The sequence below is a fragment of the Balaenoptera borealis genome (genome assembly GCF_965194805.1).
Source record: "Balaenoptera borealis genome assembly, chromosome: 16".
In the NCBI taxonomy this organism is placed as follows: Eukaryota; Metazoa; Chordata; class Mammalia; order Artiodactyla; family Balaenopteridae; genus Balaenoptera; species Balaenoptera borealis.
The window spans coordinates 16,509,461-16,535,163 of NC_138872.1; the positions used below are offsets into that span (position 1 = coordinate 16,509,461).

General features: G+C 49.2%; 1 protein-coding gene across 2 annotated transcripts in view; it reads left to right on the forward strand.

Moving 5' to 3' along the window:
- The window catches only part of JPH2 (junctophilin 2), a 62,173-nt gene that overhangs the window by 19,962 nt on the left and 16,508 nt on the right, over window positions 1–25,703 (forward strand). For both annotated transcript variants that reach the window (XR_014235980.1, XM_082361730.1), the window contains exon 2: window positions 4,347–5,139. Coding sequence is in view for 1 of the 2 variants with exons in the window: in XM_082361730.1 (XP_082217856.1) it covers window positions 4,347–5,139 (793 nt within the window). In the remaining variant the exon portion in view is untranslated. The remainder of the gene's footprint in view (window positions 1–4,346; window positions 5,140–25,703) is intronic.

The following is a 25,703-nucleotide window of genomic DNA, read 5'->3' on the forward strand; positions in this document are numbered from 1 at the left end:
GGCTCGGGCTACCATCTAGCAGCAGTGGGGGTGGTGAGACGTGGCGAGATTCTAGATTCACTTGGAAAGTAGAGTGGACAGGATTTCCTGATGGATATTTGCAGGACACTGTACTGGGTAGGGGTTATTTTTTCCTTAAAAATTTATTTACAAATTATTCATTTATCAAATCAACTTTATTGAGGGATAATTTCCATGCAATAAAACACATTTTAAGTGCACAGTCTGTTTTTTTTGAATTTTTGAATTTTATTTATTTTTTTATACAGCAGGTCCTTATTAGTCATCAATTTTATACACATCAGTGTATACATGTCAATCCCAATTGCCCAATTCATCACACCACCACCACCACCCCCCCGAGGTGCACAGTCTTGACAAACATCTACATCTGTGTAACCACCAGCATAGTCAAGATACAGAACATTTCCATCAACTCAGAAAGTTCCCTTGTGCCCCTGCACAGTGGATCCCCCTTACCCCTCTGGTAACCACAGATCTGCTATCACCATAGTTTAGTTTTTTCCAGGCTTTCATGTCATTGGAATCATATGATTTGTCTCCGGCTTCATTCCCTTGGCATGTTTTTGAGATCCATCCATGTTGGTGTGTGTTTCAGTAACATGCTACGTTTTATTGCGGACTAGTATTCCATTGTGCGGTTGAGTGCAGTTTGTTTATCCATTTTCCAGTTAATGGACATTTGGGTTGTTTCCATCTTTTGTTGTCTCCCAAAGAAGCCGGAAAACAGGTATTATTTTTCTACTTTCCAGGTAAGGAAATTGAGAATCAGAAGAAGTAGCTCGGTCAAGGTTCCCCAGCTTAGATGGTGCTTGAAACCAGTTTGTCTCTCTCTCTGTGTTTCTTTCTGTCCCTCTGCTTCCCACACAATGTGGCCCCACGTGGACGAGCTTGGAAAATGGAGCATAATAGTTTTCTCTCTGTCTCCTCACATTTTCATCCTTTGTACCACACTCTCATTTCCTTATTCTGTACACTTGCCACATAATCCCACTTCCCCAGCTTGAGTGAGACCTCAGTTCAAATCCCAGTTCTGCTTCTTCCTCACTGTGTGACTTTGGGCAAGTCACATAATCTCTCTGAACATCAATCCACCTAAGAAATGGAGAGCATATTTGCATCTTCCTTTGCGAGGTCATGCCCAACGCTCTCATCTCTCTCTGTCTCTCTCCGTTTCTCTTTGGCCCTTTTATAGTTGATATTCTCTGATCATTGGTTTTTTGTGGCTAGTCATTGAAGCCCTGCTGTCCTCTCACCCCTGGCTGTTCCTGCCTGCTGTACTGAGGGGCCAGAAGCACCAGACACCCTCCCCAACAAACTGAAGCAGAATTTCAGGTGGCAAGGCCCGGGGATCTGTATTTTATCTTTAGCTTCTCACATGCAGCCAGGATTGAGAACTGTGGGCTCAGAGCATGAGCTTTGGGCATCAGATAGACTTGGGTTTTGATCCTGCTTCCTTGGTCAAGTCTAGTAACTTCTCAGATCACCAACTTCCTCTCCTGTAAATGAGCATCTGCATGAGACCCACCTCACAGGATTGCTGAGAGGTGTAAGTGAACCCCCCGCACTGTACGTGATCCTTGATGGGGTCTCTTCACACACAAAGGGCTGGGGCGGGGTAGGCGTGGGACCCTGAGCTGGATCAGTCTGTGCTGGGAGGGGCCGGGCCGCGTGGAGTCATGGGGACTCACTATCCTTTGCCTCCAGAGTCGCAGTGCCCCGATTCCTAGAAGCCCAGCATCTCAAAGTGAGGCCAAACCTTAGAGCCACATCACCAACACGTCATTGACTGATGGGGCAATCGAGCCTGTAAGAAAGGAAGAGAGTCACCCAAGGTCACACAGTGAGATGGCGTTTCTGGACAGGTTCAAGCCAATCAATCAGCAAATATTTCTGGAGCACCTCTATGTGCCAGGCACTGTCCCAGGTGCTGGGGATACATCAGAACAGAAAACAGGAAAGATCCCTGCACCCACAAGGCTTCCATTCTAGCAGGGGAGGAAAAGCAATAAAGCAATAAATATAAATAAATAAGTCATATGGTATGTCAGAAGGTGATAAATGCTATAGAAAAAAAAAATAGAAGTAGATCACGGATATCTTGGTGCTTGTGGGGACACAGGCAGATTGTAGTTTTAAATAGGGTGGTCAGGTAGTCCTCAGTGAGCAAAGACTTGAAGGATATAGGGAGGAAAAGAGTTCCTGGCAGAGGGAACAGCCAGTGCAAACGTCCGAACGGGAACATGCCTGTTGGGTTGACCTTAAGAGTCCCTTGCCAGCCATCCTGGGTATTTGTTGGCAAGCCATTTGGTTTTTTTGGTTAACCAGGGCAGCACATCAGCTTGTGTTTAAAACAACGGCTCTGAATTTCCCCCCTCACTTCAGTGAACATGTGTCACGCACTGTTCTACATACAAAAGGCACAAAGATGAAGGCAGAGAGATAGCTTTCAGTGGTGCTGCTGCGGAGAGAAAGACCAAGAAGGTAGAACAGCTGTGTGTGTGGGTGAGGGGAGGTGTTGAGTCGGAGATGCTGTGTAACATCTGGGGGCATCCATCTCCAAGGCAACATGTGGAGCTGCAGAGGGGAAGAAGTTGGGGATATATTCGGGAGAATCTGCAGGACACAGATGGCAGTTATAAAAACACCAGATGATGCAATCACCCAGGGAGGATGGGGAGGAGGTTTTGGACGGAGCCCCGGGGAGCACAGCCTGTTAGGATGGGGGTGGAATACGAAGGTATTTTGTCACCTTTGTATCAGCTTGTTCATACAACTCAGGTGACCTCACACGCTAGCATAACTTTGTAAAATCACAACATCACACATATCTTTTCTTTCTTAGTTTTTCAGCAATATTAACTCATTTAAACCTCCAACAACCCTATGAGGTAAGAGGCAATTGTTACCTGTTTGACGGGTGAGGAAGCTGAGCCTCAGAGAGGTTAAGTCACTTGCCCAAGGTCACACAGCTAGCAAGGGCAGAGGCAGGGTTCGGACCCAGCAGCCTGGCTCCGCAGTCTGTGCTCCTAACCATTACTCTGTGCTGCCTCTCTATTCACATCGTGGCCACATGCACAGATTCTATTTCCCAGGAGATCAGGTATTCACACTCATGGACATGCAGGGCCTTCTTGTTACCAGCTCCCTGTACACGCCATCTTGCGTACACGTCGTCTTACACGGTCTCAGTTTCATTAATGCGCACAACTTCACACACTCACTCAGCCTCGAGTGTCTCAGATTACTTTGGGCTTTAACACTCAGATGGCCTTGTGTACTCAGACCTCACACATACCCATAATGTCACCTCCACTGGGCACTCACTCCAGTGTGTACACACTGCATCATACACTCATGAGCTCACAGAGTCAAAGGACACCGATAGGCACGCTCCTAACAGTCTTCTCTACCCATGGCCTTGCACAAATACACACTCGCCTGTGCCCTCCAACATTCACACCGCTATGCAAACTCACCGTCTTATCCATTCATGACCTTGGACTTTCACGTCATCTTGCACACTAGGATAACGATGCACACGCATTTAACCTCACATACCGACAGAGCCTTGCCTGCTCACAAGTTTGCACTCTTTGATCCTCTAGCAGTCTTGCACCCTCACTCAACTTTGCCTTTCCTGCATACTTAAGACCTCAAATGCTCTCATAACCTTATATGTGTCCCATGCTCACGTGATCTCGGTCACCCTCTGTGCACACACTGCCTTGCACACTCAAGCTTCTACACGCACACTCACAAATGCAATATTCACGCTACCGCACGAACTCACTGTCATACCACTCGCGCTCTGGCACATTCATTTGCTCTGTGTGATTCCAAATCTGTGCACACTCACACAGCCTCATCTGTGCCCACAACCTCACACTTAAGACGGCCTCACTCAACCTCACCCGATTTCGCACAGTAAAGATCCTGGCGCATTCCCACCAACAGAAATATTCACACCGGTCATGCAAACTCCTTCCGGCCTGTCCGCTCGTGTCCTGGCACGCACTCCCGGGGCCCCGCCTTCCCGCACAACTTCACACACTGACACTCGGCGTCACACCACCTCACTCCATCTTGCACGCTCGTGGCCTTGCCACGTTCCCACCGACGGAAATATTCCCACCGCCACGCAGACTTCTGGCTTGCACGCCTTTGTTCTCCCACACTCACTCACGCAACCTCACACACTCAGAGCCTCACCGGCTTTGGTCACTCCGCCCTCCCTGCCTCGCAACGGCCTGGCCTGCGCCCGCCTCGGCGCCCCCGGGGGCCCCGTCGGGCCGCCCCACTGACCGCCCTCTCCTCGCCCGCAGGGACGTACCAAGGCCAGTTCACCAACGGCATGCGCCATGGCTACGGCGTGCGCCAGAGCGTGCCCTACGGGATGGCCGTGGTGGTGCGCTCGCCGCTGCGCACGTCGCTCTCGTCCCTGCGCAGCGAGCACAGCAACGGCACGGTGGCCCCGGACTCGCCCGCCTCGCCGGCCGCCGACGGCCCCGCGCTGCCCGCGCCCGCCATCCCGCGCGGTGGCTTCGCGCTCAGCCTCCTGGCCAACGCCGAGGCGGCGGCGGCGCGGGCGGCCAAGGGCGGCGGCCTGTTCCAGCGGGGCGCGCTGCTGGGGAAGCTGCGCCGCGCCGAGTCGCGCGCGTCCCTGGGCAGCCAGCGCAGCCGCGTCAGTTTCCTCAAGAGCGACCTCAGCTCGGGCGCCAGCGACGCCGCGTCCACCGCCAGCCTGGGCGAGGGCGCCGAGGGCGCCGACGAGGCCGCGCCCTTCGAGGCGGACATCGACGCCACCACCACAGAGACCTACATGGGCGAGTGGAAGAACGACAAGCGCTCGGGCTTCGGCGTGAGCGAGCGCTCCAGTGGCCTCCGCTACGAGGGCGAGTGGCTGGACAACCTGCGCCACGGCTACGGCTGCACCACGCTGCCCGACGGCCACCGCGAGGAGGGCAAGTACCGCCACAACGTGCTGGTCAAGGGCACCAAGCGCCGCATGCTGCCGCTCAAGAGCAGCAAGGTCCGCCAGAAGGTGGAGCACAGCGTGGAGGGCGCCCAGCGCGCCGCCGCCATCGCGCGTCAGAAGGCCGAGATCGCCGCCTCCAGGTAGGACCCCGGGGGCGGGCGCAGATGGGCTGTGCCCCACTCGGGGAAGAAATCCTGGGCCAGGGCAGCCTAGGAGGCCCTGTTTCTGCTTCTTTCTCCATCAGGGGCTCCTCCATGACTCTATATAGAGGGGTCTATATAGAGGGTTCATTGGAAGTGCTTCGGGATCTCATGTCACCTGTTCACCCATCCATCCATTGTCCAGACATCCATCCATCATCCATCCATCCATCCATACACTCAGTGACTCCCATCCACCCATTCACCCAACCCCTCCCTTCACTTAAACCTTACATTCACCCAACCTTTATAATATCAACGTGAACAACCATCTCTCTACCCACCTATCCACCCCACCCACCCAGCCCCTTAACTTCCTGCTTACTCATTCAACCACCCAGTCACACCCATCCATCCACCCAACCACCCATTCAACCACCCAGTCACCCATCCAACCAACCAGCCATTCATCCACTCACCCAACCCCTCCGTTCACCCAACTCTATCCATCCTGCCACCTCCAGCCGCTCAACCTCTCTAATATCCACCTAGACCACCACCCATCCACCCAATCATCCACCCATTCAACTTTCCATCTTTACACCCACCCCACCACGCAGTCATCCACCCATCCATCCACCAGCCATTCATCCAACCACCCAGGCACCCATTCAACCACCCATCCATCCTCTCATCCCCAGCACCCACTTTCACTCAACTTCTCACTTCCACTGAACCACCAGCCATCCTATTCAACCATGCATCCATTCACCCAGACACCTTCGTTCACCCAGTTACCTCCATTTATCCAGTCACCCCATTACCCAGTCATGTTTCCATTCACTGAAACAACATCCACTCCCACCCACCTACCCAGTCATCCAACTGTCCATCCATTATGCATCCATCCAACCGCCTTCATCACCCAACCATACTTAGATCCAACAATCCATCCACCCTTCCATTCACTAAACCACCTCCACCCACCCATCCGCCAGCCCTGCATCCATCCACCCTACATCCATTCAGTACCTACCCTTTCATCCATATTCAAGCCCCTCTATGTCTTTTTATTGTACTTCAGAAAAAGTTCCAGTGTTGCCTTCAAAGATTTATAACACCTACTGTGTGCATGGCACTATTTTAAGTGGTTTACTAGTATTGACTCATTCAGTCTCCTTAAAGGCTTTATAATATTGGCACTATTTTATTTCCATTCTACAGATGAGCTAAATGAGGCACTGAGAGATAAGGTGACTTGTCCGAAATCACCCAGGTAGCTAGTGGCCAGGTAGTAGGTGGTTCCTCCCCTCCTATCCAGCCTCATTTTCTACCACCCTTTCCTTGGACCGGGATTTTTTTCTCTGTACCCGTCACACTGGCCTTTTATTATCCTTCTCTGGTTCTTCCTGTCAGAAGGCTTTTGTTCCTCCTGGTTCCTTTGCCTGGACTGCTCTTCCTTTCTCTTGCTGCCCCCTTAAGTTTCTATTCCTCCTTCAGAGCTCAGGTCAAGCCTGACCCCCATAGAGAGCTGATGAGGCCCAACCCCCCATCACAGGCCACCTCTCACTCAGCTGCATGGATGTCTTCTTAGAACATCTCGCAGTTGCACCTTTATGCAGCTTATGTGATTTTCTTTTAACCTAATACTTATAAAGAGCTTCCTGTGAGCCAGTCACCATTCTGAGGTCTTTACATACATTAACTCATTTAATCTTTACAAGATCGTGCGGAGGTAGGTACTATTATTATCCCCATTTTGCAAACGTGGCTGAGCTGCGGGGACAGCAGAGCGTGCGGCAGGACAGTGGTGAGAGGTACTAGCCCGTCCCAGTGCCTATAGCAGTCCTGCTGGTGGCTCAGAACGAACTGGGCTGGAGGCTTTCGCCCTGTGGTCTTCAGGATTAAGCAGACCGAGGGCCAAATCTTGGCCCTACCATCTTTTAGCTCAGACCTGGGCACATCAGTTTGCCCGTCGGAACTTCCGTTTCCCCATCTGTGGTGCCACCATTGCCTAGTTGTATGTGCTTGGCTAAATCAACCTCAGTTGTCTCATTTATAAACATGGGGTTGGTCTGAGAGTTAAGAAACATAGTGCAAGTCCAGTGGTTCACAGCCCTGTCATGGCATGAGTTCCCTTGGAAGCCAACTCTGAGATGGAGATGAGTGTGCAGGAAGTTTACAGGAACCCTCTCAGGATCAACACCCGTGGCGAAGGGAAGGCGGCAGGATTGGGCAGAGGGAGATACTGGGCTGCAGTACAATCTCCACAATGCATCCGCCAACCACAAGGCGCAGCCTGCAGTGGAGATGACCTTCAAAGTTATCCCAAGTGGAGGTGGGGGAGCTGGATCTTTACACCCTCTGCACTGGATGCCGGCTGACCTCCAGAAAGGGGCATGACCTGGGGCTGGATGGCCCTCCTCAGCCAAGGGCAATCCCTGGACAGGATTGACAGCGGGCAGCATTCTGAGCAGTTGGGTTGGGGGCAGGGGGAGGGGAGGAATAAATCCTTGGCCCTGAAGGGGAAACTGGGTAGCAGATCACAGTATCTACTACAGTGCTGGACACCTAGCAAGGACTTCATAAATATTACTAGTCATTGTCGTCCTTCGATGAATTCATTTTACAGATGTGGAAACTGAGGCCCAGAGAAGGAAGACAGTATGTTTTAGCCCACCTGACAAGCAAGTGAGAGAACCAGGGCTTCAGCCCCTGGCTTTCTGATTCCAAAGCTTTAACCAGCACGTTTTCCCACTCTAAACTTTGTAAACTTTAAATTGTCACGAACGTATGAGTAGTTAGTAGCATTAAGGCAGAAAGGAGGTATGGGTAATTTTTCTAAGACTTCTTGGTTAGGGGCAGAGCCAGGCTTGTGACCACGCGATCATATAATTTATTGTCCAAACTTGGACACTTTTATGAGTAAAAGGGGGCACTTTTTAAAAATAACACTTTTATGTTGTACTGATTTTAGATTTACAGAAAAGTTGCAAAGATAGTACAGAGAGTTCCCGTATACTCTCCGCCCAGATTCCTCTAATGTTAACTTCTTTCATTACAATAATACATTCATCAAAGCCAACATGCATACCTCACTGTTACCTAAACTCCAGACTTTAAGGTGGTGTCTGCCAGCTTTCTCTGCTGTAAAGTTACCATTTTCCCCTTTCCCTAATTTAATCTTTGGAACACAGACATCAAGTTCAGCCCACACTCAGGACAGAGAAGGGTCTGGAATTAAGCTCTACCTTTTGGAGGGGGAAGTATCCACATGCATTGTTTGGAATCCTTCTGTACGGAAGATTAGTCTCTTCTTCCAAATGGAACATTTAAAATTATTATGCCAAGTGTATATAGTTACAACAGGTATAAGCCAGGACTGTCCGGGGCCACCCTGGGACACGGCAGAGCTTAGATGAGGTAAGAGCTGAAGCTCTTGATTTGGAAGACCATGAGTTAGAATTCTGGCTCTTCTACTGAATTGCTATGTGACCTTGCCCAAGTTGCCTCACCACTCTGAACCCTGGATCTTGTTTCTTCCTAGGGTTTTTTGGGGGAGTAGATGAGCTAATGCCTGTAAAATGCCTGGCACAGAGCAGCCAGCAGTAAAAGCAGTCATTGCCATCATTTAACATGTTCGCTTTTAAAAGTGAGGAAATGGAAGCTTGGAGAGAAGGAGGGATTTCCCCAAGCTCTCCCCTGCTGGGGGCAAACTCTTGCCCCGCTCTGCCCCTTTGCTTTCCCTGTCCTTCCTGCCAAGGCTGTGCCCTTGAACATGAAGGTGTTGAGCTGCCTCCAAGAAGGCTGCCAGGCCCACAGCCGGGCACTGAGTCTCTGGAGTGAGAAGGTGGTGCCAGCTTCCTCCACGCAGTGCTACTGGGAGGGGAGTGTAGGGGAGATTTGGATTCCTCATCCTGGATGCCCACGGGGCTGGTGGCATGTGGGGGGCAGCTGCCTGACTCGGTTTTAAACTCAGATTGAATTTCCAATTAAGGTAATCTTTGGGTTAGGAGGAAAAGCAGGGTTGTCTCTCTCCCAGGGGCTTTGGTGAGTAATCGGGCTGCAGAGAACAGAAAGCCTTCCCACCAGCCTTCAGGCCCAGGCGGACCTAGGGTTTCTGTCTATTGTGGCCTCAGACTCCCTGCCCTGGGCTTACATGGAAGCTATCAGCTCGAAGTCTAGGATCAGGACAGCTTTCCCAGGGAGAAGGGGAAAGCTGAGAAGTCTCATCCCCTAAAATGGGCTATGGATTGAAAATGATTCTAGATCTGTGCTGTCCAATATGGTAGCCACCAGCTGAATGTGTGTGTCGAGCTCTTGAAATGTGGCTGATGTGAATTGAAATGTGCTACAAATGTGAAACACACACTGGCTTTCAAAGACTTAGTAAGAGGGGCTTCCCTGGTGGTGCAGTGGTTAAGAATCTGCCTGCCAATGCAGGGGACAAGGGTTCGAGCCCTGGCCCAGGAAGATCCCACATGCCGCGGAGCAACTAAGCCCGTGTGCCACAACTACTGAAGCCTGCGTGCCTAGAGCCCGTGCTCCGCAACAAGAGAAGCCTGCACACCAGAATGAAGAGCAGTCCCCGTGTGCCGTAACTAGAGAAAGCCCGTGTGCAGCAACAAAGACCCAACACAGACAAAAAAAAAAAAGACTTAGTAAGAAAAGAATGTAAAGTAACCTAGTAATAATTTTTTATATTGATTACAGGTTGAAATGATTATATTTTAGATATAGTGGGTTAGAGAAAGTGTATTATTGTAATTAATTTCACTTGTTTCTTTTAAATTTTTTGAATGTGGCTACTAGAAAAGTAAAAAAAAATTACATATGTGTCTCACGTTATATTTTTCTTGGACAGTGTTGCTCTAGACCCATTCAGGGCCCTAAGGAAATAGTCCAACTCCTTCACTGACCAGGTGGGGAAACTGAGGTACAGAAAAGGACAAAGAGATACCCATAGTCACTGAGTGATCAAGGGGGAGCTAGCTTCATGGTTCCTGATTTTGTGACTACGAACTCTTTTTGTGATGCCTTTTAAGGTCATGGATACTGGGCTGTGGAGGGAAGCTGGGATATTTGGGGAGGTGGCTAAACTTTTCTGGTTGTCATGACAACACCCTGATAAATGGCTCCCTTCTGGAAGGAGCACAGGGTGTGGTTCAGAGTGGGGCTTTGGCTCTGCCTCTTGCTGGCTAAATTTCATCTTCTCTCCAGACTTTAATTCTGTCTTGTCTAAAAGGAGAATAATGGTATCTACCTCAAAACGTTTTCACAAGGGTTAAATCAGAGACTGTATGTGCAGCACTCAGCACAGGGCTGGAAGCAGGACTCAATGAACGTTAGCTTCTGTTGTCATTGGCTAGGATTCTTGTTGTTATTGTTGTCATGTGCCCCTGCAGCAGAGGCAGGGGGCTGGCCTGCAGGAGATCTCAGCTGCCCCAGGGTGTGAGGTTTGGAACATCTCAGGTTTTTGACCAAGGTGGCATCGGTGTGGCCCTGAAAACAGGGCCCCCTGAATTGATCTGTCCTCTGCTCCAACACCTCCCCACCCCCATTTCAAACTACCCGCCCCCCCCGCCCCCCCCCCCGCCCCCCCCCGCCACACACAGACACACACCCAGATTGACCCTGGAAATTCCCAAGTTGAATGCAGGGTTAGAGTTGGCTTTGTGAGTTGCTGGGAGGTGAATTTCTTGGGTAAGTAGCTAAGAGCTTGGGTTATGGCATTGAACTGACCCAGGTTTGAATCTGGGTTCAGCTACTTACAAGCTGTGTGACCTTAAGCAAGTTACCTCACCTTCCTGTGTCTCACGTTCCCTTTCAGTCAAATGGGAAATTAGAATTATGTTAATTCTCTTTCAAAGTACTGTTGCAGAGAGTAAAAGAGATAGCCCATGTAAATGGATTTTGCTTTGAAGGCATGCAAGGAGATATACGCTGTTACAATGAATCCCGTTATGATGAATCATTTTGTACTGATCTGAGTCTCCCTGAGAATGATATCACCCCAAGGGAAGCCTCTGTCTTCTCTCACAGTCCCTACAAATGTTTCCCAAACTTGCATCTTCTGCATGCCAGAGTCCCAATTTTTGCTATATCCATGTATCACCTCTGCTTTCCAATTTAATCTCTATCTTTAAATCAGCTTACTTCAAAATATGTACAATTATTGAAAAGGAAGACTTTCGACTCCCTGTTGAAAGTGAGAGACCCATAGCACGGGAAGTTCTGAAAGCAGAATGATGTTATTCAAGTCTGAGGTCAAACTATTAATGCCAAAGATGCTAATCCTGAAGACTGCTTTCTTTTTGCTAAAAAGAGACATTGACAAGAGATTGACAGGTCTGAGAGACCTGTAGGCACCTGACTGAGGTTTGTCCTTGACCAACAAGAAGAATGGTCTGATGCTATTTCAAGCTGTGACTTCACATCTGCCAATGCCCATTTCCAGCACCTACAGGGTGTGCAGACCATCCTGGGGAAGAGGGTCTGGCCCTAGGCTAGGCCCAGGTAGGTCTAGGTAATTGCCCATGTTCGAGTCTGTTTAATTTTTATTTAACAACAATCCATGTAGTCCTTATTTCTAGGAGCCAGAAGGATTCTAAGTACCTTACATATATTAGCTCACTTAATCCTCAAAACAACCCTATGAGGAAGGTACTATTATTCCCATTTTACAGATGAGGAAACTGAGGCACAGACAGGTTAAGTATCTCAAACAAGGTCATTCCTCTGAGTAATGGCAGAACTGGGAGTTGAGACCCCAGAGCCAGGAGATCTGGTTCTAGAATGGTCTTAACTGTGATCTGACCTTTGGCTGGATTTCTTTCACAAACATTGATTAGCACTTGCCCTGGGCCAGGCTTGTGCTGGGGCATTGGTCACCCAGTGGATCAGCATGGCCAGCATCCTCTGGGGACTCACAGCCTAGTGGCCAAGACAGAATGGGATTTGACACAGTCAGTGGTGGGTTAGAGGGACACGTGAGCAAAGAGTTACTAACTGCCCCAGAGGTGGTCTGGGAGATTCCCTGCAGGTGATTGGTGACTCTGCTTAGGAGTTTGCAGATGGAGACGAGGGAGAGAAAGGTCATTCCAGGTAAAGCCACAGAGGTAGGAATGTGTGTGGTTTGTTTTGGGAGCCATGAGTCATTGGCAGGGCTGGTGTGGGTGGGGAAAGAGATTAGAGATGAGCCTGGAAGGCAGCCTAGCGCCAGGTGAGGACAGCTTTGAATGCCAGGTTAAGGAGTTTCGAACTTACTATGCAGCAGGCACTGTTCTAAATGCTTAGCTAAATTCACTCACCTAATTCTAACTGTGGCACATAGAGATTGTTAAAACATGCTCCAAGTCACATAGCTAGTAAGTGATAGAACTATAATTCTGGCCCGAGTCTGATCTTACCCAGGACAGTTTCTGCCACTTGAGATACAGTGAACTTCTCTCTTTCCTCTTTTTTTTCTTTTTCTTTTTTTACATTGTTCAGAAAAACATACTTGCTAAAATTTAAGGAAATTCAGAATAATAGAAGATAAAAAGTAATAAAACCCCTTTTCTACTTCCACCTCTGTTGCACCTCTGAAGTAACCATTGTTAACAGTTCACTTATAGCATCCTTCCGTTTACCTATTCTGGTTTGTGGTTTTTGTTTTTGTTTTCTACAACTGGGACTACCTACATAATGTTCTTCAGCTTGCTTTTAAACTTAATATGTTTTGAGATCTTTTCATCTTATGCACATACTGCCTTAATCTTTTTAACAACTGCATTATATTCCACAGTTTGGATGTACCATGATTTATTTAGCCAGATCTCTCTTGATGGAGATTGAAACCATCTCATGTTTTTACAATTACAAACGAGGCTGCAGTGAACATCCTTGGACCATATTCTTGCTCATGGAGCTGGTTAAAGGGATGGCTCAGCCAGGTGCCTTATCCTATCAGGGATATTTGAGCATCACTGGAATGCATTGGAAATATAATGCCATTAGCCCAGGTCTTTGCAAGGGACTGACTCTTGACATTCATGGTCAAAATGTAAATTCTGTGGTCTCCCCTGACAAGGTCTATGGTACTCTTGAGTGGATTAACACAAACAAGCAAAAATCCAAATCACCCCTGTCAAAGGTCCCACTGCCCCTCCATATTTGTTTAATAGATATTTAAGAATAATTGTTGCAAGGCATGTCAAGTCATTAGCCTGATGGGATGCCCCCATGTCTCTGCCTGTCCTTGCTTGCACAGATGTACTTTTATGGATTAAATTCCTAGAAGCGGAATTGCTGAGTCAAAAAGAATGTGCGTTTTAATTATTAGCAGAACCCCAGTTAATCTCCAAAAGGGCTGCACCAAATTTATAACCCCCTTCAACAATGTACAGTTGTGTGAGGGCAGTTTTCTCCACACCATCACCAACACCATGATTATCATTCTTTTGCATCTTTGCCAAATTGTTTGAGGACAGTCAGGTGTTCCATGAACCCAGGGATCACCATCAACTGCCCAGGCCCACAGAGGCAAAAGTTTTCCCTTGTTCTGTTTCTGGCTCACCTCCAGAGATTCTTGAATATGCAGTTCCATCAGGGGGGATTAAACTCCCAGGGGGTGGCCTCAAAATGTTGGGAAGGCCCCCAGCCCCGGATTCCTGCCCCCCATCACATCCCTCCTTCAAGAATTGCCAGATGGACAAAATCCCTTTGCTCCCAGAGACCAAAGACTGGGATGAATGGAATTTCCTGAGTTGTCAGAGCTGGATTCTCATGATATACATGAGGCAGCTGTGACTCTAAGGCTGGCCTCTGAGCTGAGTGGTCTATGGAGAGAGAAGATCTTGCCTGGGTCCCTGGAGGCAGGGAGATATTCAAACTGTGAGGCAGTGTTTTTGGGGGAGCCAACCCTTCTGAGCTTGGAGAGGGGAGAAGCAGAGAAAAGACAGCATCACTCCCATCAGTCCTCAGAAAAAGCTGGTCAAAGGACATGGCCCAGTGTGCTCATTTTACAGATGGAGAAACTGAGGCCTAGAAAGGGACAGCGACCCAGAGAGAGGAGCGTGGCCCGGGGGCAGTATGTGGGAGGCTCTTCTGAAAGCTCAGTTGGTGTCGGGGTCACATTTAATAGGTCATCCCGGAAGAGGACAGGTCTCTGGGAGGTAGAAAGGAGCATTTTGTCTCCCCCACCCCTGTAAACTGTGCTTTCAGTCTGAATCCCGAACCTTTCCAGCTTGATATTTCAGCCTAAACAGCAGTCAGAGAACAGACAGGCCAACAGCCTGCACCTTTGCGAGAAAAATTCCCCTTTCCTCCAATGCCAGGGTTTCCCCATGTCCCAGTGGAAGGTCTGACCATGTGAAGCCAGTGCTTTGCCCTGACCGTGGCATCTGAGCTGAGCCCCAGCAGTGCCAGGGACTCAGGGGTCATCACCAGAAGGGCCTGGACACAGGGTGTTGGGATAACAGTAACAGTGAGAATAATAGTGGGGACCATAGCGTAAGCGCTTGAGGGCTCAGACTCAGGGTCAGGCTGCCTGCGTTCTGGTCCTGGACACTTGCTAGCCTTGCGGGCAAGTGACTTCCCCATAAACTTTCTGTCCCTCCGTTTCTTCATCTCTAAAATGGGGATCATGAGAGGTCCAGTCTTGGACATATGAGAGGATCAAGCACTTAGGGGGCTGGGCACAGGTCAGGGCCCTGTTCTCACTACTGGGTACCGGGCTCTGTGCTGATTCCCTTTATATGCATCATCTCATTTAATCCTCATGAGGGAGGTGCTATCTATTATATTAACCCATTTCACAGATGAGGAAACTAGCCCAAAGTCCCCAAATAACTGACATAACAGGGCTTCAAATTCTCTGATCTGGACTCTACCCCCTTAACCACTGTTGGAAGAGAAAGTCTTTGAGCTCTAACATTTCAGGTTACTCTCCTGCCAGTCTGATATTCCGTGCCTTGACCTTGGTGCCTAGCCAACCTTTTGTATGGCAGAGTGGTTGAAAGCATGGGGAGATGGAGAAATTGAAGTTCGAATCCCGCTGTTTCTTGCCAGCCTCGTGTCCTTGGTCCTTCCTGAGCCTCACTTTCCTCGTCTGTAGAATGGGGACAGTAACAGCCTTTCTCACTGTTGTGATGAGGACTAAATGAGATGATGTGTGTAGAGGATTTTACGTGGTCTCGGTGCTAGGTAAGGAGAGGCCAGTTTTTTCATCATTCCTCTTACCCGGAGAGTCAGGCGGGTGGAACTCGGAGAGGCCAGCAGGCATTTCCTCCAAGCTTCGTCCTTCCCCAAGTGCAGGCTGTTTCACTCCCCTGGGTTTCCACAGCCCAGTCCAACTTCCACTTGACTTCCTAAGTCCACACCAGTGAGTCCCTGCCATTGGGAGAGGAGTTAAAAATAAAGCCCAGTCTTTAAATCCTTCAAGTAAACACCCAGCTCTCTAAAAATAGCGCCTTTGTAATGGGTCTCTGGAGCCAGGTGGGGATTGCGGGATGGAAATTGGCGAGGCTGGTTCTTGCTGACAGGCTGGCGGGGGCCAAGCCTCTACATCACCCCGCTTTGCTGCCGAGCCTCTGGGCTTGAGGGGCAACCAAGGATCCCTTAGAATCTCCAGCCTCTTCTCTCCAGCCCAGAGCTGGCCACCAGCCCCTCTCACCTCCCCACTGTAAGGACCCCTTATCAGCTCTTTCTGCCCTAAACTCTCCATGCAACAGCTGGAGTGAGATTTTAAAATGCTAAGCCTGACCACGCCACTCTAGTAAGCAAAACCTTCATGGTGTCTTCAGTTTGGTTTCCCCTGAAAGCAGAGCCTGAGATAAGGATTTGGGTGCAGGAAGTTGATTTGGGAAGTGATGCCAGGAAGGAGGAGGTGAGAGGAAGTGGACGGGTAGAGTGAGACAGGGAAGAAGGAAAAGCCAATATAAATGTGTGTTATCGAGGCATCGCGGCAGGCACAGGGACTGGGCTGGGCTGGGACCTCGGTACAGAACACCCCTGAGATAGTGCACCTGGAGGATGGGGCAGGGGCAGGGGTGGTAGGTGGGCAAAGCATTATCCACTGGCTCCAGTCCCTTATTCATTGAAGATTTCCCCCAGGGGCATAAATCCACTGCACTTGCGGGTGTGCTTGCGCTTGGGGTCGGGGTGAAGGGGTGTCCTGCAGCATTGAGAGCAGGCTCCGGGTAGAACTCGGGAAGCTTGGGTGGGACACTGGCAGTACCGGGGCATCTTCCCATACGTGGAACTGTCCTGCAAAGTAATGGGTGAAAGTGGGGGTAGACTGAGGGGCTGTGATGTGGGCATCAGGGGTGTCTGCCCTTAGGAGAAATTTCAGATTCCCCTGCTTTGGCCCCCAAGACCCTTCCTGTCTGGCTCAAGCTTACCACAACAGCCCCATCTCACACCAGTCTCCCCATCACTCACCTCCAGCCTCAGTTCCTCCAAAGGGCCATTCTCTTTCCTGCCCATGGTCCTTTGCACGTGCTATTCCATGTGCCTAAAATGCTTTTCCCTTACTCTTGATCTTGCTAGCACCTCGTTTATCAGGCCTCACCCGGCTCAAATGTTTCTTCCTCAGGGAAGCTCTGAGCTCTTTCCTAGTCTGGGTTCCCGGTTACATGTTTCCTGTGTGCCCCGGGCTCACCTGCCACCCCGACAATTGTCCCTACTCGTTCTGTCTTCCCGACTACTTTGTATACTCCCAGAGGACGGCGACCCTGTCGGCTGCGTTCACTGCCAGGTGGCAGCACCCAGCACGGCACCCAGCACGTATGTGGGGCTCAGGAAGCATTGCTGAATGACTGATGTTAGGTTTCCAACGTCTCGTAAGGGAAGGCACCCTCCATCTGACTCAGTTAAGCGTTCAATCACATTCAACAAATATGTATTGAGCACTTACTATGTGCCAGGGAGTGTTCTAGGTACTTAGGGAGGAAAACTTCAAGATCCTGGCCTTCATGGAGTTTACATTCTAGCTGGGGAGACAGCACAGCAGACATAATAAATAAATTTTAGAGCACATGGGAGGGGGCAAGTTGCCTTTCTAAATATGTGACATGAAGGAGTTGAACCAGTTAGCCAACCGGGTACCTGGGGGAAGAGCAGCCCAGTAGAGGGCAGAGTCAGGAAAAACCTCCAAGGTTGGCATGTGCCTGGAATGTTCTAGAAGCAGCAAGGAGACCAGCGTGGCTGATGTGGACTGAGAGAAGACAATAGTATAAGAGGCCGGAGAGAGTGCAGGGGTGGGAAGGGGACAGGTCACTGCCAATGTGGGAGCCACTAGCTACATGTGGCAATTTATTTTTTTATTTTTTTATTATTTTTTTAAAAATATTTATTTATTTATTTGGTCGTGCGGGGTCTTAGTTGTGGCAGGCGGGTAACTTAGTTGCAGCTCACCAGCTCCTTAGTTGCGGCACGTGGGCTCCTTAGTTGCGGCATGTGAACTCTTAGTTGCAACATGCGTGTGGGATCTAGTTCCCTGACCATGGATCGAACCCAGGCCCCCTGCATTGGGAGCGCAGAGTCTTATCCACTGCGCCACCAGGGAAGTCCCAACACATGTGGCAATTTAAATGGAAATGAAGTGAAATTAAATAAATTAAAAGTGCTCTTCTTCAGTCACAGTAGCCACATGACAAGGGCCTCGTGGCTACCGTGTCGGACGGCACAGAGGTAGACCGTTTCCCTCCTTGTTGAAAGTGTTGTAGACCCTGCCTTGGTGGGGCCTTGCAGGTCACTGTAGGGCATCAACCTTGCCCGTACATAACTGGGCACACATCCTGGGGCCCTTTCCTCACCTCTCAAAGTGGGTATGATAAAAGTATGCAAGGCCATTTGGTTCAGCTCCGGCCAAGGTCAGAACGCCTTTCCCATCGTCCTTGCCGAACGGCCCTTCGGTCACTGCTTCTGTGTCTCCAGGTGTAAGAAACTCACCACCTCTTGAGCCAGTCCAGGCCAGCTTTGGACAGCTTTGGCTTTCAGATTTGCTCAAACCAGGAGAATGCTCTGCTTCTCTGTCGCTTGATTCGTTGGTCCCAGTTCTGCCCTCGGGCACTGTGTGGGTTAGAAACGTGTTCAGCTGCAGGTCACAGAACCTGTCTTAAGCACTGGGCTTATATCTTCTCACAGAAGAAGATCAGAGGTGAAACTTATATTTGACCTACAAAACAGCAATTTCACATGGTTCCACCTAATATAAGCAAATGCAGAGATTGCTGTTTTCCTCTTTCTGCCACAAAAGGCAGCATATTATACATATTCACCTGAACCTTGCTTTTTTCTCTTTGCTGTGTGTATATATCAGAGAGCTTTCCAGATCTTTCCAAATAAAGAACTTTATCCGTTTTAACTCCCACATAGTATTCCATTATATAGCTGAACCATCATTCATTTAATCAGGCCCCTGTTGTTGCACATGATTGTTTAGGTAGTTTCCAGAATTTTGCCATGTGAGATAAAGCTGTATGTTCATTATTTCACCCATGGATCAGCAGATCTCTAGAATAAATTCCCCCAAGTGCAATTAGTGGTCAAAGTCTCTCTGTAGTGGTTGTCCCTTCTTATCTTCCCATCCACGTTGTAGGAGGGTGAGAAGGCCTCTGCCCCGACGTGCTGAACGATCCTGGGCAAGTCCCTGCCCTCTGTTGGTCTCCGTGTCCTGGGACACTGAACCGTCCTTGCCTTGTTTTGGGGAAGAACAGCGACCCAGAATTGGCTTTTTGCTTGGCCTTTCCCACACCCCAGCCACGTGCACATTGTTACCACGGCTTCTTTGGGAGATGACTTCAGCCCGGACCAAGGCCAAGGCAGCCTAGTGCGGTCAGCACAGAAGAGCAGGCAGAGGGACCAGCATGGGCAAAGGCACAGATGCGTGACCACGTGGGGTAAGGCAGCGTTTCCCAAATGCCAGTCACTGATGTACCTTCCCGAGCTGTGCCATAGCCATGTACCCTCTGGATTATTATTTCCTTACTATTTAAAAAAACCTTAACTTTCTTAAGCCTAAATTTATTTATTTATTTATTTATTTATTTATTTATTTATTGGCTGCACCTCACGGCTTGCAGGATCTTAGTTCCCCGACCAGGGATCGAACCTGGGCCCACAGCAGTGAAAGCGCCGAGTCTTAACCACTGGACCACCGGGGAATTCCTTAAATTTATTTTTATAAAGTGTCTTTAGGTCATTACCATAGATAGAAATGCAGTGTTACATAAAGAGAGGTTAGTGGAAAAAACAAAAACACAACCAGACAATACCAAAAGAAAACCAGAACAACATACGCACAAGAAAAAGAGAAAAATACAGTGAAGCAAAACATCATTAAACCATCCCCAGTGCGGTTGCCTACTAAAAGCTCAGATCAAGGCTGCTTGCTGCTCTGCTCTCTCTCTGTTAAAAAAATGGAATATAAGACTCATTAAAGGTATATAAACATTAACTGAGACTTTCTCATTGAAGAAATCAGGATGGTTGACTTTGAATCTTAAAGGAACAATGTTATCTGATGAATGTCCTGGTACCACCTATCATTTTTGGTCCTGTCAGTAGTAAGCTTTTGAGTCATTGGCCTGAAGGACAGATTTCTCCTCTCCCTCTTTCCAGAGCCTGAAAGGGAGGGAAAGCCAGTCTTTAGAAGGGCAACTAGACTCTTGAGTTCTGGATGGGAGGAGCCCAAGCTTAGACCTTATACACAGTAGGCACTCACTAAATGCTCAGCAGTGACTGATTCATTAATGGGCCTGAGGGGCTCTTATGAAAGAGGGATGGACATTCAGACTAACAGTGCCTTCCTCAATCTTGTCCAAGGAAAGCAGATGTCCTGCTCTCACTCTCGCCTCCTGTGGCAGACGGTTTACCTCAGGGCTGAAGCTTGCTGGTGGAACACTGGAACAGGAGTCCCCCAGACTGGAGAGGAGGAACACAGGAGTACCCTTGCTATTCTCCTCTTCCTCTTCCATCCCTTCATTTAAACACACAGACACAGAACAGATCAGGCACAAGTTTATTTCTCACGCATGTAAAATCCAAAATGGGTACCCTTCTCAGTGGGCAGCTCTCCTCCAAGCAATGATTCAGAGACCCAGGCTCCTTCCATCCTGTGGCTCTGCCATCTTCAATATATGGCTTCCAAGATCATAGTGCTCTCTGCATCAAGCCAATGAAAAGGAAAAACACCTGCAAAGAGGCAGTGGAAGGTTCTTAGTGGAAGGTTCTTATTGGCCAGGAAGTAGGGCGCATCATGTCTTCCTACATTCCATTGGCCAGGAAGTAGGGCGCATCATGTCTTCTTACATTCCATTGGCCAGAATCTAGTCACATGGCCATACCTTCCTGCAAAGGAGACTGGGAAACTGTCCAGGTGTGTGCCCAGGAAGCAGAGGAAAGGGGTTTGGTGAACTGCTATCTAGTCTCAGCAATGTTTAGTGAATGTGGCATTCGAGGCTCTTTATCATTTGCCTCCATCCTAATTCTTCATTCACTCATGACATTGTCAGGCTAAACTTTTCTCACCTTCTTAAACACTTGGTGTATGTCTGTCTGTGTGTCTGTGTGTGTTTTAACACCTTTTTGTGCCTTGGCTCCTGCAGTTCCCTCTATTCAGACCACCCTTTCCTCACTTCTTTCTTCTCTTCTCCATCTGACTAGCTCACACAGACATGGAAATAAGCCCACAGCCTCAAAATTTAAAATAAGACTTTGTCATTTTCCCAGGACTACATGCAGGAAGAAGAGAGGATGCCTGTACACAGCGTGGAGGGGTCCCCTTCAGCTCCCCTAACTCCTTCACAGAGCAAAGCGCAGGTTTCCACGGACGCCGCCTGAGACCCACTCCGAGAATTGTCCTGTGATAAATAGGGAGGGGAGATCCTGAGGTCGGAGATGGCAAACTTCAAGTGCTTTTTGTCAAAAAAGCTAGTAACCTGTTTTTCAAAGGGGGAGGGGACAGAAATTGCCCAGGTAGGAGGTAAAACATAAGGATCTGAATCTGCTGAGACAGTTAGCTTTTTTTCTAGCTCATGTCTATTCTGTGAAGTAATGTGCTGATTAAACAGCTCTTGGAGGGTCTGGTGGGTGGCGGGTGGAGATGGAGACCCCTGCTTCCTTGAGTTTGCCAATTTCCATGGTGTAGATGCTGCCACAGTGGCTGATCTCAAGCTACCAGTGTCCTGTCAAGAGCTTGCCTGGGCCATCTCCAGTACATGTTTAGTGTCAGGTTTGATTTCTCCATCCCTACTTTGCTTCAGGCTGTAACTCAGAGGTCTTCTCTGCAGGCAAGTTTACCATGTCTGTTCTTCTTCTGGGTTTCCCATTTTAAAAAGCCTGAACTTTCCCAACTAGATTATTTTCCTATAGGTTTTCTCTACTGGTCTATAAGCGCCTTATGGCCAGAACTCTGATTTTAAGTTTCTTTATATCCCTGTTATGTTGTCAGATGCCTGCACTTAGTAGGCACCCAGGGAATGCTTATAGAAGGCAGGCAGGCAGGGAGGATGGGAGGAGGTGGAGTTGAAGAGCCCGGCCACGGAGGCAGATCCCACTCTGTGACTTGTTGGCAGTGTGACCTCAGGCAAATCCCTTCACCTGTCTCGGCCTGCTTCCACATCTGTAAAAAGCTCCTTTATTTTCCTCTGCTCCAGCTCAGCCAGGCCTATCACTGAATAATAATTATGATAATAATACTCATAAAGGCTGCCATTTATTCATTCAACAAATTTTTATTAAGCACTTGCTGTGGGCCAGACCCTGTTCTTGGTGCTGGGGATTCATCAATGAACAAAACAGACAAAAATCTGTTCCTTGTGGAGCGTACTACATTTGTAGTACGTTCTACATTTAGCGTTCTAAATGTAGCATTCTACATCTGCAACGTGCCATGAACTGAACAGAATTTCACAGGCATCTCATTTGGTCTCCGGGCAGCCCTGAAGAGCGAAGGTATCCTTTGCTCTATTTTATTGGTGCAGAAAGTGAGGCGAAGTAGATCGTGTGAGTTGCCACGGGTAAGCCAGTGCATAAGGGGTGGGGATGGGACTTGGACCCTTGATTCCGGTCCAAGACCTGGTTCTTAGCCATCAGGACATGCCCTTCCCAAGCCCCAGGCCCCCTTCCTGCCCACCTCTCTGCCTTTGCTCTGCATTTGATCGGTTCCCTTTGTCACATCCCTCAGGCCCACCCAAGACCTGACCCCTCCCTGATGGTGTCTGTTCTATCTTGAATCCTGTCTCCAAATGCTTCCTTGTTACCCGACCAAGCATGGTTGGTGACCAGGCATGGAATCCTTTACTTCTTTATTTTGCTTCCTTATGACACCTCTTTCCCCTCCCCCTTCACCCCACCACCCCGGGGCCTAGGCATGGACCCACATAAAGAGCTCAATAAATATCTCTTAACTAATGCATAGAAATCCTTAATTTTTTCCTTGGACTCTAGCTCAAGTCTCGTTTTTACATGTCTTCATCGTAAGGGTTATTTTTTCTTCCTGGGAAATCTGAAAGTCAGATCTGTTGGAAACAAAACCTCAGCAGCTCTTGTGTGCACCTGCTGTGTGCCGAGTATGGTGTTCATCTCTTGCAGGGCTGGCTTACAAAGATGACAGACAGTCGCTGTCGGTGACAGTTGGCACCTTAGTTGTGGTCGAGGCTGGGATGACCACGCTGCCTCGTGTGCCTGAGATCGCCCTGGATCATGCTGGGTATAATTATAAACAGACCCCCTTTCACCCTCAGGTGCCCTGGTTTGAATGATAAGCTCTCCGGTCACCCTAAACAAATCCTGAGGACATGACCCCCCCCCCTTCCCCCACCGCCCTTACTGCTCTAAGCACTTTGCAAATACCCATGCATTTAGTTCTCCCAACTCTGTGAGGTTGGTGCTGTTATTCTCCCATTTCACAGATGGGGAAACGGAGGCACAGAACTGTAAAGTAACTTGCTCAAGGTCACAGAACTAGGAAGAAGCAGGGCTAGGATGGGAACCCCAGTCATCTGGTGCCAGAGCTCCCCCGTTCAGCCACTGCCTCAGGAAGAACTTCTCTAAGAGGTCTCCCCTGAGCCTGTGCTCTGGGCTAGATGTGTCTCCCCCTTCCCACCCCACCAGGAGCCATGGACTTGTCTCAGTCGTGACCTGTGACATGGTTTGGGGATAGAGGAAGACAGCAACGTGGTCGGAATCTCCTCTGGGGCCCTCACACCTGACACAGCGCCTGAGGCCAAATAAAATCTCTGGAAATGCTTTTCGAGGCAAGGGATGTGATTTTCCAGGGCTGGGGCTGGGGTTGGCCCCTCCCCATGGTTTCTTCCTCCCCGTGTGGCAGCAGGGATGCAAGCCCCCAGGAACAGATGGAGCTGCTTGGAATTCCTTCCTAAGGCTCCTTATCAGCTTTCAGAGCAGCCTGGGGGGTGAGGGGGGGTGTCAGGGACCTTGGGGGCTGCTCTGGGAAAAACTGGAATGCCACAGCGGAGTCCCACCTGGGGAGGGGCCGGAGGCCGGGGAGGGTGCTGGGCCGGGAGGGCTCAGCTGTCAGCATTCCTCCAGCTCACAGAAAGCTCTCCTGTGCGCCTTGTCCTTATTTAGACAGGAGATGTCTGCTGACTTGGGCCATGGCCGGCTGGCTCACCGGGTGGGCGGGGTGGGCTGAGGTGGGGAGCAGAGCACACCCAGAGCCAGGTCAGCGGGCTCTCTGCGGGCGATCCCAGTAGACCCAGGTGGGAAGTCCAACCCTTGGGGCGAAGAAGCACTCTTTAAGTAATAGTAACAAAAATAGCAGCTACCATTGATGGGGTACCCACTATGCACAGGGAGGCATGCTAGGCTAGTCTGTAAGTTTTAGGAGGTGAGTTTCTTCTGTTCACTGCTGTACCCCTAGATCTAGCCCAGGACCCAGCACACAGTAGGTGCTTAGTAAATACTTGTCACGATCAAATGAGTATACCCTTCACATGCCACAGTTCACTTGATCCTCACAATAATTCTAGGGGCAGCTAAGTGCTATTATTAACCCGAGTTACAGATGGTGAAACAGACTTGGAGAGGTTCCACGACTTGGCAAAGGTCACACAACTTGGACGTGGAGGAGCTGGGGTTTGAAACCATGTCGTCCGACACCAATATTAACAAAAACTCCAACTTTAATATTAATCTTATTTTGGTGTTCACCACACTGGGATTCCTGGCTTTCCCTGTTTATTGACTGTGTGAGCTGGATGGCTTATCTAACCTTCTCATCCTTAGTTTTCTCACCTGTAAAATGGGAATTGATAGTGATGTCTACCTTAGAGGATACTGTGAGGACTAAATGGAATAATACCTGCCAGTATCTGAGCGTAGTGCTGGCACACAGTAGGCGCTCAACGAGAATTGTTCTTCAAATGACTATACCATAATTTAATCAACTACTTCCCCACTTCTTGCTTTGGCTTCATTTCCAATCTTTTGCTATTACAAACAGGATTGCAGTAAATACCCTTGTACGTGTGTCATTTTGCACAATTTGAGTATGTCAGTTGGCCAGATTCCCAGAAGGGGAAGCACTAGCTCAAAAATATGTAGATGTTAAATTTCTAAAGAAAAAAAGGTTGAGCAGTCTGAAATGATAAACATGAATATATGCGAACATGAAAAATTATGTGAGTGAAAAATGTATAATAGTGAAAGCTAAACTTCTCTAGTGCACACTCAGGGCAAAAGGCACTGTTCTAAGCCCTTTCTGTATATTAATTCCTTTAATTTTCATAACAGCCCTATGAGGTAGGCATTATCATTATCCAAATTTGTCATAGTTGTCTATCACTGCCTAAAAAATTATCCCAAAGCATAGCAGCACGAAACAACACATTTTTCTTATCTCGCGGTTTCTGTGGGTCAGGTATCAGGACGTGGCTGAGCTGTGTCCTCTGGCTCAGGGTCTCCCATGAGGCTGCAGTCAAGGTGTTGGCCGGGGCTTTGGTCCCATCTGAAGGCTCCCCTGGGGAAGGATCCACTCCACACCCACGCACATGGTTGCTGGCAGGATCCAGTTTCTCGTGGGCCGTTGGACTGAGGCCGTGAGCTCTTTGCTGATGTTGGCGGGAAGCTGCCTTCAGTTCCTTGCCATGTGAGCCTCCCCAACATGGGAGCTTGCTTCGTCAAAGCCAGCAAGAGTCTGCTAGCGAGAGCAAAGTCACCATCTTTTGTAAACTAGTCATGGAAGTGCTATCCTATCACCGCTGCCATAGTCTTTTTTTTTTTTTTTTGGCTGTGTTGGGTCTTCGTTTCTGTGCGAGGGCTTTCTCCAGTTGCGGCAAGCGGGGGCCACTCTTCATCGCGGTGCGCGGGCCTCTCACTATCGCGGCCTCTCGTGTTGCAGAGCACAGGCTCCAGACGCGCAGGCTCAGTAGTTGTGGCTCACGGGCCTAGTCGCTCCGCGGCATGTGGGATCTTCCCAGACCAGGGCTCGAACCCGTGTCCCCTGCATTGGCAGGCAGATTCTCAACCACTGCACCACCAGGGAAGCCCCTGCCATAGTCTTTTTGTTAGAAGTCTGTCACTGAGTTCAGCCCATACTCAAGGGGAGGGGATCCCAT